The 18,053-nt window shown below is 34.6% G+C and overlaps 1 protein-coding gene across 6 annotated transcripts; it reads left to right on the top strand.

Moving 5' to 3' along the window:
• Nucleotides 1-5,470: 5,470 nt before the first annotated feature.
• LOC111392184 (serine/arginine-rich splicing factor RS40-like) lies at nucleotides 5,471-17,296 on the top strand. Of its 6 annotated transcripts, none has more exons than XM_023017453.1 (6): nucleotides 5,471-5,547; nucleotides 12,688-12,808; nucleotides 15,586-15,698; nucleotides 15,839-16,077; nucleotides 16,589-16,852; nucleotides 16,953-17,296. In XM_023017453.1, exons 2-6 carry the CDS (start codon nucleotides 12,706-12,708, stop codon nucleotides 16,987-16,989), a joined length of 756 nt encoding a protein of 251 aa, XP_022873221.1. In that variant the 5' UTR covers nucleotides 5,471-5,547; nucleotides 12,688-12,705; the 3' UTR covers nucleotides 16,990-17,296. The 6 variants fall into 6 exon arrangements, with proteins under 6 accessions (XP_022873221.1, XP_022873222.1, XP_022873223.1 ...); XM_023017454.1 differs by having other exon boundaries at nucleotides 15,842-16,077; XM_023017455.1 differs by lacking the exon at nucleotides 5,471-5,547 and adding an exon at nucleotides 15,156-15,477 and having other exon boundaries at nucleotides 12,683-12,808.
• The last annotated feature ends 757 nt before the right edge of the window (nucleotides 17,297-18,053 follow it).

Raw genomic sequence — 18,053 nt, forward strand, 5'->3', positions numbered from 1 at the left:
CTATTTTTTACATCTTAGAATGTTTTATTTCTGATGTGATCCAGGACACGCAAGCATCAAAGTCAAGTCCAACGTCAAGTCCGGGAAAAGATCCATTGATAGTTGACAGTGGACCGATAATGCGATCGAGGATAAAGTGAGTAAAAGAGGCAAACGGGGGCTTTATGTATGTTTATCACTTTTTAAAAGATGATTGTCATTTTAATTTATTTTTTGTCTAGGATGGCATAGAGAATGTAGAAAATGACGTACTCTTATACGTTTTAATTAAAAGGTCACGTATTGTGTAATTTAAATTTTGTAATAGAACATCTTTTGCTTAAGCTTATAAAAGCTTTTTGATTGATATTTATATTTAACTCTCTACATTTCTATATTGGACTAGTTTTATGTCAATGCAATGCAATGAAGCGTTTATTTTAAGGTAATGTTAGTGCATTTTGTGTTCAAGATTGACAAAGGATATGTGCGTTGAATGAGGTTGTGGGGGAGCAAAGGGACTATTTCACTACTCTACAAGGAAGTTAGAGAAAAGAACAAAATGTAATTAACTTGCAATTACCTAAGTTCTCAAGTATTCTCTCACAATTTTCAATAAAAGATTTATACAATATCATGCTACCAAAAAGTAGGATGACATGAAGTCCTCTCGCTCTAGTATTAACGATTATATCTAGATCAATCTATTCAATAATTAATAATGTAGTCTACAATGAAGCTTGCATGATGGAGAATCAGTCAACTTATGGCCTTTCAAAGTCTAACATAAATTCAAAAAAATTAAAAAAATGTTGAATAGATCTTGTATAGCACCTATAACTCTCGCAAGATCTAGACTTCCATTAACACGTCCTTCTTGGATAAAACATTGGCTTATAAAATTTTATCTCGACCTCAAGCTCAGGCTAGTCCGTTGAAAGATTTTGTGTCTGCACAAAATAGCACCATACAAATATGATCACAAATGATTCACCTCAAACTAAAAAGAGTATCAACAAATCTCTCAATGAGATATACATGTCGAAATTGAACTTTTCGAAAACCAAGGTCGAAGAAACTCTTGGAATATTCGACGCTCCTTGTTCACTATTTTGTTTCTTAGTAGAGACAGATTATGGTAAAAAATACGATTTAGTTTGTTATTTTCTACAATTGTTTCAATGTTATTTTGTTAACCTTTCAAACGAAGTAAACCGAAAACATCAAATAGGTGTTGGAAAATATATCATACCATGTGATATAGGACCCAACAACACTAGCTAAATGTTCATTTAAATTCTAATAACGTCAAGAAATGTTGGTCATTAATGGCATGATTATAATTTATAAATTTCAAAATTTCCAAGAAAAAGAAAAAAAGCCACTTACATGACTAATTTACAAAAGGTCTGACCATCTTTCAACTTGGCCAGAAAACTGAAAACCCCTAATGATAGTAGCATGCCACAAGTACAATTTTCGAAACAAATGAGTCCAGTGCTTATGAACACAACAAACCTGACCCGACTTTGAGATTGGAGAATGGTAGGCTCTTTTAAAGGAGAGGGGATAAGTTTAGAAAAGAAATGAAATCAAAATTATCTGCCAAGAATCATCATAAATGAATGTTGGGGTTTCAATGTTGGTAATTAAATTATGAGGAAAGAAGCATTGACATGGAAAAAAGCAGTAAAGTTGAAATGATAAAATTTTATATGATTAGTGTGAATCAACGGGAGAAATAAAAAAATACAAAAAGAGGAAGATGGATACTTTACCGAATTTGGATCTATGTGGTTGGTATAAGCGCTCGATAGGTATGGTTTTAGAACCCTACAAGTTAACTACACCAGCAAGAAAAATCTCTTAAAGAGTCCTGCAAATCCATTATGGCTATTATAAAAATAGATACAAAAAATATTTTCAGAGTCACAAGAATGTCAAAGTTGAATGGGAGATGACTAAGGAATTAAAGATTTCAAAATTACTTAAGTATATCAATATGTGCCTTTTTCATCCTGTACAGGCCAGGAGCTATTGTCATAACCCTGAGATAGAGTTTTCTGCAACAGAACCCTAAACATGCCAAATTAAAGTTCCAAATCAGCACACAAGAGCAAATCTTAATAGGAAAGAAAAAAAAAAAAGGAAATTCTATCATGAATTAAAGGTTCATCAACTGCTCATCTACTTCAACTATCAAAGATGCAATTAGCTTAATGCATACGAGAATTTCGAGAAAGAGAAACTCAACTCATAAGGTCCAATTATTCATTTAAAAAGGATTACAACAAAGAACAAAGCACAAATTATTCAAACAACATATAATCTGTGAGAAACAAACAAGAGCACTCACAATATTTGTTTAATTTCAAAGAAGTAGACAAACACTTTTTCCAATTAGCCAATTGACCCCATTTATCTGGTTCACTCACATGCAATATCAAAAGAGAGACTGAAGCGAGTTAGACAACTGCACTGGGGCATCATATTCTAACAAGTTGCAATAGCTAAATTTAGTGTGATTGTACAGAAATAGTATACACCCTATCCTAGAGTCAATCATAAACACTTTTTGAGGCTTACATCTCATGCCTTACGCAACTAAGGTGTTTTGCTCATTTGTCTTGCCTTTAATTTTATGACTAGCTTTAGCCTTTTGGACTATTTTTTACATCCTAGAATGTTTCATTTCTTTCCCATTTTTCAGCCTATACAAAGATGAAGAAGGAAAAGGGAAAGTAAGAAAAGAATGAGAATGTTTAAGAAAGCAACAGAGAAATCAAATAAAGAATTTGTTAGTAGTGATGATATAGGAACGTTTTGGTTCTTACTACTTCTAGTAAGTTACAATTCTATTATGTTATTACTCTTTATGAATTTATTTATTTGCTAATATAGAGATATATTTTATGTTTGTTTACAAGTTAAGAGTTTTAATTTTGTTAAATATGATTTATTATGGATTTTTAAAGATAATTTATGGTTTACTATGAATATATTTTGTAATTTTATATTCTCTTAAATATTTTATTGCTTTGTTTTAAAGTTTATAGCTCATAACTATAACACATTGATACCTTTTAAAAATTGAGCAAAACCATATCACACTTCCATTAATTATAAGCAAATATAACCCGTAAGAATTAATATAGAAATTGTTGGCCAATTCGATATGAAAAATATGAAATAAAATCCTCTAATTTTCATCTCCATCAAAATCAAACTGATAAACTCATGCAAGCTGGTAAGAAATTTATTTTCTACATCCAGATCCATCAAGGAATATAATCCTAAAGAATAACAAATCAAGAACTTGGAGTGGCACTTTTCCATTTTAATGACAAACTTAGGCACTGGTACCTATATTATTATACTTTTAAATATCCATAAAGTTTAAGGTATATATCAAGGTAGTTCAATTGTAGACAAAAATTACTCAGACGTGCACAAACTACATGGGACACCCAAATATCATTTTGCCATTTTTTTTAATGGAAACATATGTTATTTCTTACATTTTCAACTCCAAAGAACATGCTCATATGCGTAAGAACTTTGAAAGAGTGAAATGTATAGTTTCCAAGTCAGACCTACATTTAAAAAAAGATATGGAAAAACCTTATAATTGATTTCAAATCTAAGAAAATTAGCATGATATACTAAATTCTAATTCCAAAAAAAAAAAAAAAAAAAATCATAAACAAAGCTTTATATAAAAATTAAGGAAATACCATAGCTGGCCACCTTTGACCTTTGAAAGCACAAGATCATCGACTTCCCACTGTTGGTGAGCAACAATCACCTTGTTGGAACCTTTTCTTTAGCTCGAGACCATAAAATTTCACCAAGACTAGTGCTGCCCGTCAAAATAGAGGAGCATAGGAAGTTTTCAAATAAGGAATTTACATATTTGATTGTAAAACCTACTTTGTAAGAAAAAGATTAATATGTTATTTGCATGAAATGAAATAACTTATAGTACGATGGTTCTTGATGATTATATTTATATTTTCTGCTGTTTAATGAACTTGATGATTCACAATTTCAAAGAAATCATTTTGCATAGTATAATACGATAAAAATTAGATATAATTAATGATACATGGTTCCTTTACTTGTATGAATAATGTTTAATGCATTATAGTAATAAAAATACAATTAGATATTTAGTTCATGGACTATTATTATGCACAAAGAAGAAAAAATTGGATGTGACAATCAATAAAAACATAGTACAAAAACTTTTTAAAAAAAAAAATGAGTAACTCACAATTTTAGATGAGAAATGGAACTTGTGAATATTGTTACTCTTAATTGAACACCTATAAGAGTTTTTGTAGATTTGGCAAAGGTCGGGGAGATTTATAACTTGATTAGCACGTGTTAAATTATTGTTCAGCTTACTATAAACAACTAAGATAACTAGTTAATAATTTAATAAACACAATTAGAAACAAATAACTTACTACCAATATTAAAGCATAACTGATTAAAAACAAGTGACCAAAGGAAGAAAAAAATGTACACAACAAAACTTTTTATTCTAAAGAATACATAACGTTGAAGCTAAAAATCCATTTGAACAACAAAATGAAAGCCCAAGACTAATTAACCAATAGGTGAGTGAATTGGTTATTGCAACTTTTTTAGAAAAATACGATATGATATGGAGGTTCGATCCAATGCAATGGTTTACGTCCTCCGTTACCAAACTCTCCTTCATGAGCAATGTCTTTTTCACTATATTGATTGACTTATGATGCAATTCAACCTTCTTACAATACTTCTGATGACTTACAACCAAGGAGCACCGACCTGTTACAATGTTTGGTAGGGATTAAAATTAGATTTTTAGTAATTTTAATAGAAATTTTTGAAATGTGTGATTGAAAAATTGTGAAATTCATGAAATATGTAGTTAATATTTATTATTTGACTTTAACTTAGATTAAAATCTAATTTTAATCAATACCAAACATGGGGCGGCTTAAATGTGATGTTGTGAATTATAAAGGAGAAAAGGAGAAGATAGAAAATCAAAGAGTTTTATGAAGCTGATCGAGCTTGAACAGTAGCTTTGCCAATAGATATGCAATAAAAATTATAAACTATCTTGGGACCAAATCCTATTTGATCCTCATTGTTTAAAATTTATTTTTCTTGTATCTTATTATTAATCACCTATTCTTTCAATAAAATAATGGTTTTATAAATTTTCATAATTTTTAATCATATATTCTCAAAAAAAAAAAAACAAAAAAAACTGTTTTTCAACAAATGGGGCCAAATTTAAGTTTGAACTAATGTTTGAAAATTTTGATGAAAATAGGCGTTCATGCCCTAATTTTCCCTTTCTACTCAAAGACAAAAGTTTGCACGAGCCCAACTATTATAGCCCAATTCGGCTTTTGGAAAGCCCAAATCTCAAGCCCACCTTTCAATGACTTGGACTAACTTGCTGTGAAACCAAACGCTATCGTTTTATCATCTATTTTGTACTGCAAAAGTATTTCGGACTCTCTCTAGGGTTTTACTCTACTCTGCGAAGACTTTCAGTGTAACTGTGTAAGAACCTCAATTTCTTCTCTCTGTAATAATTATGTACGTGCATTTAATTATATTTGCAAATTTTAACGTATTTTCTCAGATCTGTTTTGTTTCTCACTTGTTATTGTTTCTGATTTTGGTTTGATTTTAAATCTGTATTTTGTCAAGTTCAAAATAGCTATTCTGTATCTTTAGTGAAGAAGTCAATAAGTAAATTTTACTATCGATAAAAATTAAAAATAAGTTACTTTTTTAGTAAAGAAATTAATTTAGAAAAATTGATACAAAAAATTACTTTTAGTTATTTTTAAGCTTAGCTAATAGAATTGTTGATTGTTAGTGTTCAATTTATTTTGAATATTCTGATAATGTCCCAATCAGAGCTTAGCAGTAACTGCAGTAAAAAAAACTCTCTTAAAGTGAGAATGAACCACAATGTTTGTGCTGAATATATGCTTCCTTTGTATTCAATCTGATAAAGTTTAAATACACAAACACTTAACAACTACTCCTAAACTTAAGATCATAATTTAACGAAAATTCAAACAACTATGTGCAAAATAATAACTACCAATTAAACACCTGCCTCCTATTCTTCAGCATTCATGTAGACGTTACCCAGCAATGGATCAATTCTTCCAATAATAATTCAACAGCCCACAAAATCCACTTCTCAATCCATGTACTTCTGATTCTTTAGAGGAGCAAGTTGGGATCTTCATCGTGGCCCCCTCTTTCACTGAATCCTTGTCCTCAAGGTCCATGTTAACGAATCGATCCTGTAGCTCTTCCGTGTTTTCCCATGTGGCATCTTCTACTCGAAGTCTTTTCCGTTTGACCAAACTTTGCTCAATAAATCTAGGCCTTTTTTTTATCTAGTGAGTGTCCGTTGTAGCTTCTGGTTCCATAACAATTTCCCCATCATCATTGAAAGGTGGCTGCTCAAGACTAGCAACACATGACTCTCCCAACTTCTTTTTGAGCAATGAAACATGGAAAACAGGTTGTATACGGGATCCGTCTGGAAGCTTAAGTTTATATGCCACCTTGTCAATATGTTTCACAATTGGATATTGTCCATAAAATCTGCTAGCCAACTTTTGGTAAGCTCGTTTGAACACTGTCTGCTGCTAATAATGGTTAAGTTTAAGAAAAACTTAGTCCTCCCTTCATTGAATTCAATGTCATGCCGCTTGGAATCAGCTGCCTATTTCATTTGATTATTCACCGAATATATATTTTGTTTGAGTTGACATAGTAAGTCATCTCTTGAAGTGAGATTCTGATCCACTTCATTAACTGGAGTTGTTCCCACTTGGTAATGAGTAATTGTAGGTGGCCGACCATACAAGGTTTGGAAGGGTGCCATCCCTATGGATGCATGTTAAGTTGTGTTATACCAGTATTTGGCCCATGGAAGTAGAGAACTCCATTTACGTTGCTGTTGGTGGACAAAGCAACGAAGATACTACTCTACACATTGATTGACAACTTTGGATTGTCCATCCGTCAGTGGATGGTAGGCTAAACTCATCTTGAGCTGGGTTCCAAATAACTTGAAGAATTCACACCAGAAGTTCTTAATAAAAATATGGTCATGATCACTAATAATTGACCTGGGCATACTGTGTAATTTAACCACACCTTCCACAATTTTTTAGCCTCCATTTTACTGTAAAAGGATGAGCCAAGGCCAGAAAATGTGCTGTTTTGTTGAGACGATCCACAACTAAAATTGTATCTTTGCCACTTGATAGAGGGAGTCCTTGGATAAAATCCATGGTGATTTCATCCCATAATTGACATGGAATGGGTAAGGGTTGTAAGAATCTCGCAGGGACAATGTTGCAGCCTTTGCTCGTTGATAGATATCGCGAGAGGAGACATATGCATGCACCACTCGATGCATAGATGGCCAATAAAATTGTTGGGCAAGTCTTATATATGTTTGTAGCGCTCCTGAATGATATATGTTTGCAGCGCTCTTGAATGGCCCCCAATGTGTGAATCATGGATTTCTTGCAAGAGCTGGTTAATTATAGACGAATTGCGAGGCACTACCACTCGATTTCTGTACAGCTTCAACCATTATGCCATGTGTAAAGGGATCTTGTCTGGTTAGTGGCCAACTTTCCAATTTTCTCCATATAAGCATCTTTAATTGTTGCTCCCATAATGTCCTCCCATATTTGAGCCTATGGCACAAAAAAAAGCATTAAGGGGGTATTTGTTTCCCATTTTTGTAAAAATGAGAATGAAAGATATAGTTGTTATAGGCCCCACATAAGAGATAGAAATTCAAATTAGATGGTTTGATATGATGGATAACGGTTATATTTTTCATTTTAATGGAGAAAGAATATGAAACAAACGGGGGCTAAGAGTTGGATTGCCCACCACTAGTGTGCATTTGCTGCTGTATTTTCACTCCCTGGCTTATAAAGTATTTCATAGTCATATCCCAGTAGCTTAGCCACCCATTTTTGTTGCTTTGGCATGACCATGTATTGTTCAAGTAAATATTTAAGACTTCTTTGATCGAATGTAGAATTTTCGTCCCAACAAGTATGGTCACCAAGTTCTGATTGCTTAAATAATGTCAAGCATTTCTCTAGTGTATGTGGACCGTGACAATTTGGATTTATGATGCTCGAACTCTTCAAAAATAGAGAAGTATCCATATTGACGCGACATGACACGGATAGTGACACGATGGATCGGATCCTTGGTTTTGTACTCGGACATAGCAGCAAAAGGGATAACAACTTGGGGAAGACAATGGGTTAATTTCTTAATTTTTGGCTTTGTTTCTCGATTTTTGCTTTTGGCTTCCAGAAAGAAGATAACATGTTGGGAAAGACAATGTGTTAAATGAGCTCTAATTTCTCTCCCCTAACTGATTTCGAAGTTGGATATGGATGTGTTATATGGGCTTTGTAATGCCCAATGCATGGAATTAATTAAATTACAATTATTTTTTGGGATAAGTTATATGGTCAAACCCATTTAATTTGAGTTTATTTTTGTATTAATTTCTTATTCTTATATTTTATGTGGGAACTTTTTATTTTGTAATTAAAATGATTTAGTGCTATATCTTTATTTTGGTATTAAATTTAAATTTATTTCTATAATTTTTTTAATTAATATATAAGACATTGAAATTGATTTTTTTTTTTTAAAGAATTTATTTTGGCTCCAAAGTTAAATTAATTTCAAATTGTAATCCAATTGTTTAAATTGATTTTATCGAAATAGTTGATAAACAAATTAAACTTCGAGTTCATTTTTTGAAAGCTGATATGAGTTAATTTGTAGTTATTTGCTTTAATTGAACTGTTTTTCTATTTGTTATTTTGGCATTTTTCTGATATTTTTTTAAAAAATATTTTGTAAGGTGTATCTACTTATCCGTATCCAAAAGTTAGATTCTTTTTAACTGTATCCCTATATCTTAATTTTTAAAATGAGAAGGATTCGGCTCTGAGAAATGTACTCGTATCCGACACCCGCACTCGAGTCCAAGCATCATAGGTTTGGATATCCCCAAGGCTCGGCTCATGAAAGCAATTAGTCTACCTTGTTATGTTAGCACTGCATCAATTCCATCCCGTGAAGCATTAGATTCAATAAGAAAAGGCTCATTAAAGTTAGGCATTGCAAGAATAGGAGTGGAAGTCATAGCCTTCTTTGGGTCATTGAACGCTATCTCTGCGTCTTCTGTCCATCCAAACTATCCTTTCTTCAATAGATTAGTGAGTGGTCTGGCCAAGATCCTATGATTGCGAACAAATTTTCTTTAGTAACTTGTAAGACCTAAGAACCCACACAATTTTAAAATATTAGTAGGCCTATGCCAATTTAACATTGCTTTAATTTTTCGTTGATCCACCTTCACTCCCTATGGAGTAACAATATGGCCCAAATGCTCCAATTCTTGCTGACCTTAAGCACCTTTACTAATTTTAATAAAAAATTGATGCTGCCTTAAAATTTCAAAAGCTATTTGAACATATTCAAGATGCATGGTCCAATTGGGGCTGTTGATTAAAATGTCATTAAAGAAAACTAATATAAATTTATTGAGGTAAGGGCGAAATATGGAATTCATAATTGCTTGAAAAGTAGATGGAGCATTGTAAAGACCAAAATGCATAACTAAATATTCATAATGGCCATTGTGAGTGCGAAAAGCAGTTTTAGGAACATCGAGTCGGTGTACTCGTACTTGATGGTAGCCAACCATCTAACATGTCATCAACCGTGGGAATGGGGAAACGGTCTTTGATAGTAACGGCATTAAGGACACAATAATCAATGCAAAAGCGCCATGCACTATCCTTTTTTTATTTTTTACAAGTAATACAAGAGATGAAAAAGGGCTAGTACTTGGTCATATAAGCCCCAATTTTAACATGTCGTGAACTTGTTTTTCAATTTCAGCTTTTTGAAAATGGGCATACATGTAGGGTTGCACTTTGATTGGCTCCATTCCTTCTTTAAGAGGAATATGATGGTCGACCTCTCTTATAGGGGGGAATTGTTTAGGTTCTTCAAAAATGTCAGCAAAGGCCTCCAATAACAGTTGCATATCCTTTTGAATAGGCTGTGGTGATACCTCCTCTATTGGCTACATACAAATTGCAAACATTGAGCTTCCTTGTCTTATTTCTTTAGAGATTGCTTCCAATGATGCAGGCTGAATGGGTTGTACGTTCATCCCCTGAAATCTTCGAGGTTGATTTTGCCACTTAAATTCCATTTTCATCTTTCTCCAATCACAAATAATCGAGCCCAATTGCTTCAGACATTGTATGCCTAACACCTAGTCTGAACCGATTAGTGGTAGAGAATAAATGGTAAGGGAAAAGGGAATACCCTAAAGGAGGACATTCACATTCTCAAATCTTCCTTGGCACCGTAGGGGATTTCCATTAGCCTCTCGTACATTAAATTGTTCTGTGGGAACAACTGGTAAGTGAAGCAAATTGGCCACCTTTTCACTAATAAAATTGTGGGTAGAGTCGCTGTCAATGAGCACAATTACTTTATAATGCCTGACTTTGGCAGTGGACCATCCAGTTAAGGCATGCAATGATATTTCAGGATCAGGTTGAAGATTGGTTGTGGTTTCCTCTGCTTCTTCATCGGTGTCTCCTTCATTGCATACACTTCCTTAAAGTAGCAAGAGCTGCGAGCCTCGGCATTTATAACCTGTAGTGAACTTGCTATCGCAAGTAAAAAAATGGCCTTGAGCTCGCCTTTTTTGCATTTCTTCCCATGTTAATCGCTTCAGGGTAGATGTTGGTTGTGACTTTGATGGGGTAGTAAGGTTTGACTATAATTGGTTGAGTGGTAGTTGTCGTATAAATCTCCGTTGGCATAGTAACTGGTCGTCTAGCACGCATGCAAGACAAATGGCTCCTTTTAATATTTTGGCGTGAACATGCTTATGCTCTCTAAAATTTCACGTTTCAGACCTCCCAAAGAAGTCTCTATCAATGCCTTTTGCATCCACCTTGCACTCGATTACCCAACTTCTCAAACATTTTTTGTTAGTCCCATAATGAGCCAACTTACCGCACGCAAGATAATGTTTCATCAAAGTTTTCACATTCAGTGGGTCTGAATCATGCCTGCGGCTCCTCCTCAAAAATAGCTAAGGTTACCACTCTTCCATCCTCTTTTTAAGCCCGGTGCAGCCATTGCCACCATTGGTTGGCTTATCCTTCGAGGTGGAATGATGCCAGGGACACCTTCTGTGCTTCTAGAGTGCCTTGATATTTAATGAATTGATCAACTCGGTTGAACCACTTAGTAGGGTCATCTCTGGTGTAACGTGGAAACTCCAATTTCACCATTTTGGAGGAAAAAATTGCTCTGCCTCAGACATTATCGTCTCTGTTGGTATGAGAAAATCCATCTCGTTCGATGTGGTGGCGGCTAGGGGATTCTTGGTTTGAAAGTATAGCTTCCAAAAGTCAATTGATGGTCTCCTCTAACTAGTGCAGCTTATCAGTCACACCAAGTTCCATCTATTGCATCTCGTCTTGAACTCCGTCAAGTCCAGCCTCCAAAACCTCAATCCTTTCTTTGTTGAATGCCATGGTTGCCGTGCTTTGATACCAATGATCAGGTCCCAATCAAAGCTTAATAGTAACAGCCGTAAAAAAATTCTCTTCAGGTGAGAATGAACCACAATGTTCATCCTAAATATATGCTCCCTTTGTATTCAATCTGATAAAGTTTAAATACACGAAGACTTGACAACTTCTCCTAAACTTAAGACCATAATTTGACAAAAACTCAAACAACCACATGCAAAATAATAACGCCATTTAGACACCTGCTTCCTATTCTTCTACATTCATGTAGACGTTACTCAGCAATGGACCAATTCTTCCAATAATAATTCAGCGGCCCACAAAATCCACTTCTCAACCCACCTACTCCTGATTCTTGCAAGGAACACGTTGGGATCTTTGTCATGGCATATCATATTCTTATTCCATTGTTAGAGCTTTTCTCTTTTTTAATTTGATGTACTTCTGCTTCATCATTTTTTGTTGTGACAAGTTTTCTTTTCTTTTACTTTATCTTTGGAAAGCTGTGCACAGAATAGTTATGAGAAAGGGGTGAGACTGATATATTGACACAAGCGAATACCTGAAACTGCCCTTTAAGTTGTTGATTTGAGATTTTGAGTTATAATTGATTCTGAATTTGATGTTTTCACTGGAGAGGGAGAGAACAAAGAGAATTCATAAGAATCAGAAAGGGGGAGAAAAAGGAATGTAGAGCCTAGCAGTTTTTATTGCGGTATTTATATTAATAGTTGCAAGCAAGTGGAGACATCTATCTGCTTACCTGTCATTTCCCTGTGGAAAAAGATGGTATTGTTTCTTTATGGATTTTTTTGTTTGGAAATAGAAGATGTGTTTTCAAAGATTTCTGGTAATATTTAGATCCTGAGTCATAATAAAACTGATTCAATTTTATCATGCAAAAATCCAATGGTTTTCCTCTGTTTGCCAGTTTGATGGCTTATTATGTTTTTTCACGTTTTTGAGAGGATTATGAATATTAGAGGTATACGTAGATGAAGAATGTCTACTTTGAAAATTCCTTAATTTGAGATTGAAGACTATTAATTTGCAGGAAGCTTTCAGGAGCACAATGCCCATCTTTTGCGGTAACCTGGACTTCGATTCTCGCCAGTCCGAGGTTGAGCGTCTTTTCAGAAGATATGGACGGGTTGACAGGGTGGATATGAAATCTGGTAAATTCTAAGTTTTATTTTCCTTAAATTAGCCCCTTTTTTCTAAACAACAGAAATATGTTTAAACCCTTGAGTAACTTAGTTCCCTTGAGGCTTTCATTAATCACCTCAAAGCTTACACTGAGTCTTGCTGTCAAGGTTTAAGCCTTGAGATGACTAAGGTGTGCAATTGTTAGTCTTACCCCTTCCAGGGATTTTCATTTCTGGCGTTAGCTTTTGTGGATTAGTGCTTTGATGCCTTGTAATGCTTGGAGTGGTTTTAGGATTTTCTTTAACACCACCCAACCACATGTTGAAGTAGCGTGCATAGCCCCTACAACTAAAGTACAAGAAACCCCTCTTCTAAGTGCATTTGCAACTTTTAGGGGTAAACAGCTGGTTACTAGGGGCCTAGCAAATGTAACTCCATCCTTTTCTTCTTTTATATTTTTTTCTTTGTCTTTGTTTTTCTTATCTTTACTCTTGTTTATTTCTTTTTAAACATTAAAGCAAGCATATTTCTTGAGCGCTTTGTTAATTTATGGTTGTGGATTAAGTGTTCCTGTTTTGCAATCGCCACTCTGTTAATTTATTATTTGGACACTTTGTTGAACCATTTTTAAGTTTTTAGACCTTTAATATTTTTGAAACATTTTACCATAAAAATATGGATTTTTGTAGATAGTTTTTGGTTTGTTGCTAATATAATTTTCTACTTTTGTAAATACACAATTATTTATTGATTTATTTAAGGCTCAGGTATCAAAGTTAGGGATGGCAAAAAAATTCTGATTGATGTGAACTCTGCGGGCCCAATTGAGTTGGCAGGTCAGGTTCGGGCCAAGATTTCTTGCCCCCTGATTCAAGTATTGTTTAAAAAATTTAAAATTTCAAAATAAAAAACTAATTGACCCACCCTACCCTCAAAACTCCACCGTCCCTACTGTTTATTGTTTGTATCTCTCTTTATAAGGAAAAAAAAAATGATTCAAAAAATTTAAAGAAAGAAAGAAAGAAAACTTAATCGAGGCTAATGGGTGCCCCACCTTGTTTAAGCAGGATAGAGATATGGAAGGGCTGTCCCATCGTAATTTCTAACCAAAGTGCTTGTCACGGATTTGAACTTGAATTAGCCTTTTTAAACCAGTATAGTAGCATTTTGTATTTTGTGATTTTGTAACTATCCCTACTTGGGACTATCCAAAAATAAAAGCAAAATTGAAAAACAGCCTACTGGACTGGTGCAACCATTAGAAATAAAAGAGCTAACATATGGTTTGCAATAACCATTTGAATGCACATTCAAGTTTTCAATTTCTTGATCCAAAGAACCATCTCTTTTAGCTGTATTACTGAATTCATTTAGTAAGTACTTAGTACTGTGGTACTTGTCGCCTCTAAGTGGTTGATGGCCTAAGCATTTTCCTGCGGCACTTCCTGTGATGAATAAATGCAGCATAAAGTAACTAGCAATGGAACATATGAATTTTGTGTTAGTATAGTTATGTGTTAGCTCATCCTATCAAATCATCAGATGTAGATTCAACAGAGCATTCACAGTGACTAGGTGAGTTCATTTAGAATGGTGCTCTCATAGACGCATTAATTTTGAATTACATATTTGCATGAGAAAATAATGATCTTACAAGTTGAGTCACATTGGGGGTTCAGTGGTGGTTTTTTTTTTTTTTTTTTTTTTTTTTTTTTTTTTTTTTACCGTGGGTGTTCAAACCAGCTTACGTGCACCTCGAATAATCCTACGGGGCCCTGAAGTGTACATCCAGGTACTCACCTCATTGGCCCTGAGTGGACAATAGTGTTTTTTTTTTTTTTTTTTTTCCTTTCTTTTTTTCGTAAAAGGAAAAGTTGCATATAGAGAATTAAAATTTAATAAATTATAAATCCAAGAACAGCTTGGGGACCCCTTCTGGTACAAGTCAATTACACACAGACGAGGGCATATGGTTGACGATTATTGAATAAAATAACTAGAGATCTGTTTTGAGCTTTACTAGGCAACTACTCCCATATTCAGTACAAGTCAATATAATGGGATTATTTTGTCAAAAATCAGCTTTGGTGCTTAGTGCTGAAAGATATTCATTTATGCAAATGTGGTAGGAGAAGATGAGTTGCATTTCTATTAGCTTTTGATTATGCTAGTCGATAGAGATGAATTTTGGAATTGTTTGTTTTCCGATAACATCCAACACACTTGAAGAAAGCACTCAACTGATGTGAAGGGGCTAATATATTCTCTTTTTTTCAAATTCTTAAATATAAAATGTTTTATACATGTTATGTTCCTGTGAGAAGTGAGTTTTTTTCTTGTAGTGAAATCCAAAGCTCAATAGTTTCTTTGGCGCAGGATCAATTGGAAATTCCATGATCTTCCTGGATGGATGGTTCTCTGCATTTACTTAGTGACTTGTACCCAAGATTCATGTTCTTCTGTTTGTTCAAAAGAACCAATATGCTCTGCGATGGTCCTACCATCCTACACTTCCCCAAGACCATTGTCTTTGCATTCCTCCTGTCTTTGCTCAGTATTCAATTTCCGACTTGTTCCCAAATATATATAAAGTTCATCTCAGATCCAATGGCAGGTGTTGTGTTTTCTCCATACAGATTTTTAGTTCCCCCACCCGTTGATTAGCAGGGATTTTGGGTGATAACAAGTTTTTAGTCTGGTAAATTAGTGTCTTTGCAGGAGTAATGTTGACTCATATTTTTTATATTTTCTCTGCCAACTTAAATGATCTGGCTTGATTTCTTTAAACAATTTTTTGGTTTTATAGGCTTTGCTTTTGTCTATATGGAAGATGAGCGTGATGAGGAGGATGCAATCCGGAGACTTGATAGGATAGAGTTTGGCAGAAAAGGACGCCGACTTCGTGTTGAACGGACAAAGGTATATATAATGCCTTCATTTGATGCAGTTTTGAGTGCAATACAGTAGATTACTTACTACAACTTCAATTGCATCGACACACACTCAATTGTTGATCTTTCTGAATTTTAGCTCAAAAACTAAGCTATCATTTTGATTAGCAGCATGAACGTGGTGGTAGAAAGCCTGATAGGTCTAGAAGATCTTCAGCTAACACAAGGCCAACAAAAACTTTGTTCATAATCAACTTTGATCCTATCAATACCAGGACCACAGATCTCGAAAGGCATTTTGAATCATTTGGAAAGATATCTAATGTTAGGATCCGAAGGAATTTTGCATTTGTGCAATTTGAGTTGCAGGAGGATGCTACCCGAGCATTAGAAGCGACTGACAACAGGTTTTGTCATTTTAAGAGATTTTCATGTTATTATATAATGAAATGACTGGTTGACTACACATAATTGCAACGAGCTTTATATATATGCCCATAATGCCATATAGGCTTTATTTATAGCAAGATAATGTAGTCATAGAGGCAAGTGAACTACCCTAAATTTTTTACAAGAAAATTCAAGGGACTGTTGAATGAATATGGAGACTTTTATGCTGGGAGCATTGGTTTAATGAAGATTTACTTGAGTCTCAAGCACTACATTTTATATTTATTTTTTTAATAATTTCGAAATGGCAATCATCTCTTGTTATCCAGCTTTCTTATTAGGGCACCCATTCGTTTTTCAATTCCTTGCTTGGTGGCCTATAGTATTCATATTCCAGAGGTTTCCCAAAATGTACTCTTTTTCATAAATCTTCGCAACATAGTTTAATCATTTGCTTCTTCATACAAGTTTATGGTAATATGAGATCCTAAATAACTTTACTTTGGTTCTTCTATCTCTCGCCCACAGTGAGTTTATGGATCGAGTTATTTCAGTGGAGTATTCAATTCGTGATGATGATGACAGAGGAAATGGGCACAGCCCTGACAGAAGAGGTCGTGATGCCTCCCCCAATAGAAGGGGCTATGGTGCAGGACGTTCCCGAAGTCCTTATCGCAAGGATAGGAGTAGTCCCGATTATGGGCATGGATCAGTCCTAGATTCTAGATCCAAGCTAAGTCCAAGTCCTGATTATCGCAGATCAGGAAGCACTGCCAATGAAAGATACAACAGGTTAACATTTTTCCCATCCTCCTGTTCTTTTACCTCTTCTTTATTTATTTACTTTTGCATTATGGTTTCTGTGGCTGAAAATGCATCATTTACCATGCAGCCGTTCATCATCCCCTCGTGAAAGATTTCGTTCCTGAGAAGGATATAAGAAGAGTTCTTTGCATTTTCTACCATCTTTTTTTAATCTATAATTGATTCTCTTTCTACCTCTTCTATCTGTAATGCTTTATTTGAACGAGGTTAATCGACTTGTCATTTGCATGCTTCTTGTAGAATAAAGAATTGTCCCTTTTTAGGAAAAAAAAAAAAGGAGAAAGACTTCGGATTTTGACGTAGTGTTATGCCTCTTCTGGTTTGCGTACTATACATTTTGATTTACGTCTTGTAATTTGTGGAGCTTAAAATGTTCAATTAAATGTCTTTCATGACAATCCGTTTATGGTTTTCCATCTGATCTTTGGTCATTGATCGAGTACCGGACAGTGTCCTGTTTGTGAATTTAGTATATATGATGTGGATTTTTCTGAGTGTACAGGGTTATGTGAAACAGAACCCTTACGGTCCCTCACAGCAGGGGGGTCCCATGCGGGACCTGCCTGTATTAAAAAAAAAAAAAAAATACCCAAACCCCATCCATCTCACCGATGTTTTGAGTGCCTTCCCAGGACCCCTGTCACCTTAAGCATCATATGAGTCCTCGTGACCACCATTCCCTGCAAAATAAAGGCGGAAGGAGTCTCCAGAAACTGTCCTGGATTCAACAAATGGTTTCGTCGTATATAGCTGCTTCGTAGAGGCTTTTTCCAATTCATTTGCGGAGTGCCAATTGGATTTAATTTCAGTGCAGGCTTCTTCAAGAGGCATGAGGTTGAAATTTGGCCTGGTGCAGCTTTAGCTCTAGCATCTGGCCATTGTATTATTATTGTATTCTTATGCTTGGCCATTGGATTAGTTGAGCATGTGTACAAGTTTCATTTTCGTTAAATTTAGACACTATTATGCCCTTTATATCAAACCAATCACTTATTACACCTGTTTTGTACCTACCATAAAAGAGATCCTTAGACAACGATGCTCTACGTATCACCTGGTTTACAACTTGGTTTGTAGAATTTATAGGTGGCAAGACCTCATACTATTTTTTTTTTTTTTTTTTAAAAAAATACAATTAATCCAGCTACTAAAATGTTGCCATGTCACC

This window comes from Olea europaea, unplaced genomic scaffold, assembly GCF_002742605.1.
Source record: "Olea europaea var. sylvestris unplaced genomic scaffold, O_europaea_v1 scaffold897, whole genome shotgun sequence".
Lineage (NCBI taxonomy): Eukaryota > Viridiplantae > Streptophyta > Magnoliopsida > Lamiales > Oleaceae > Olea > Olea europaea.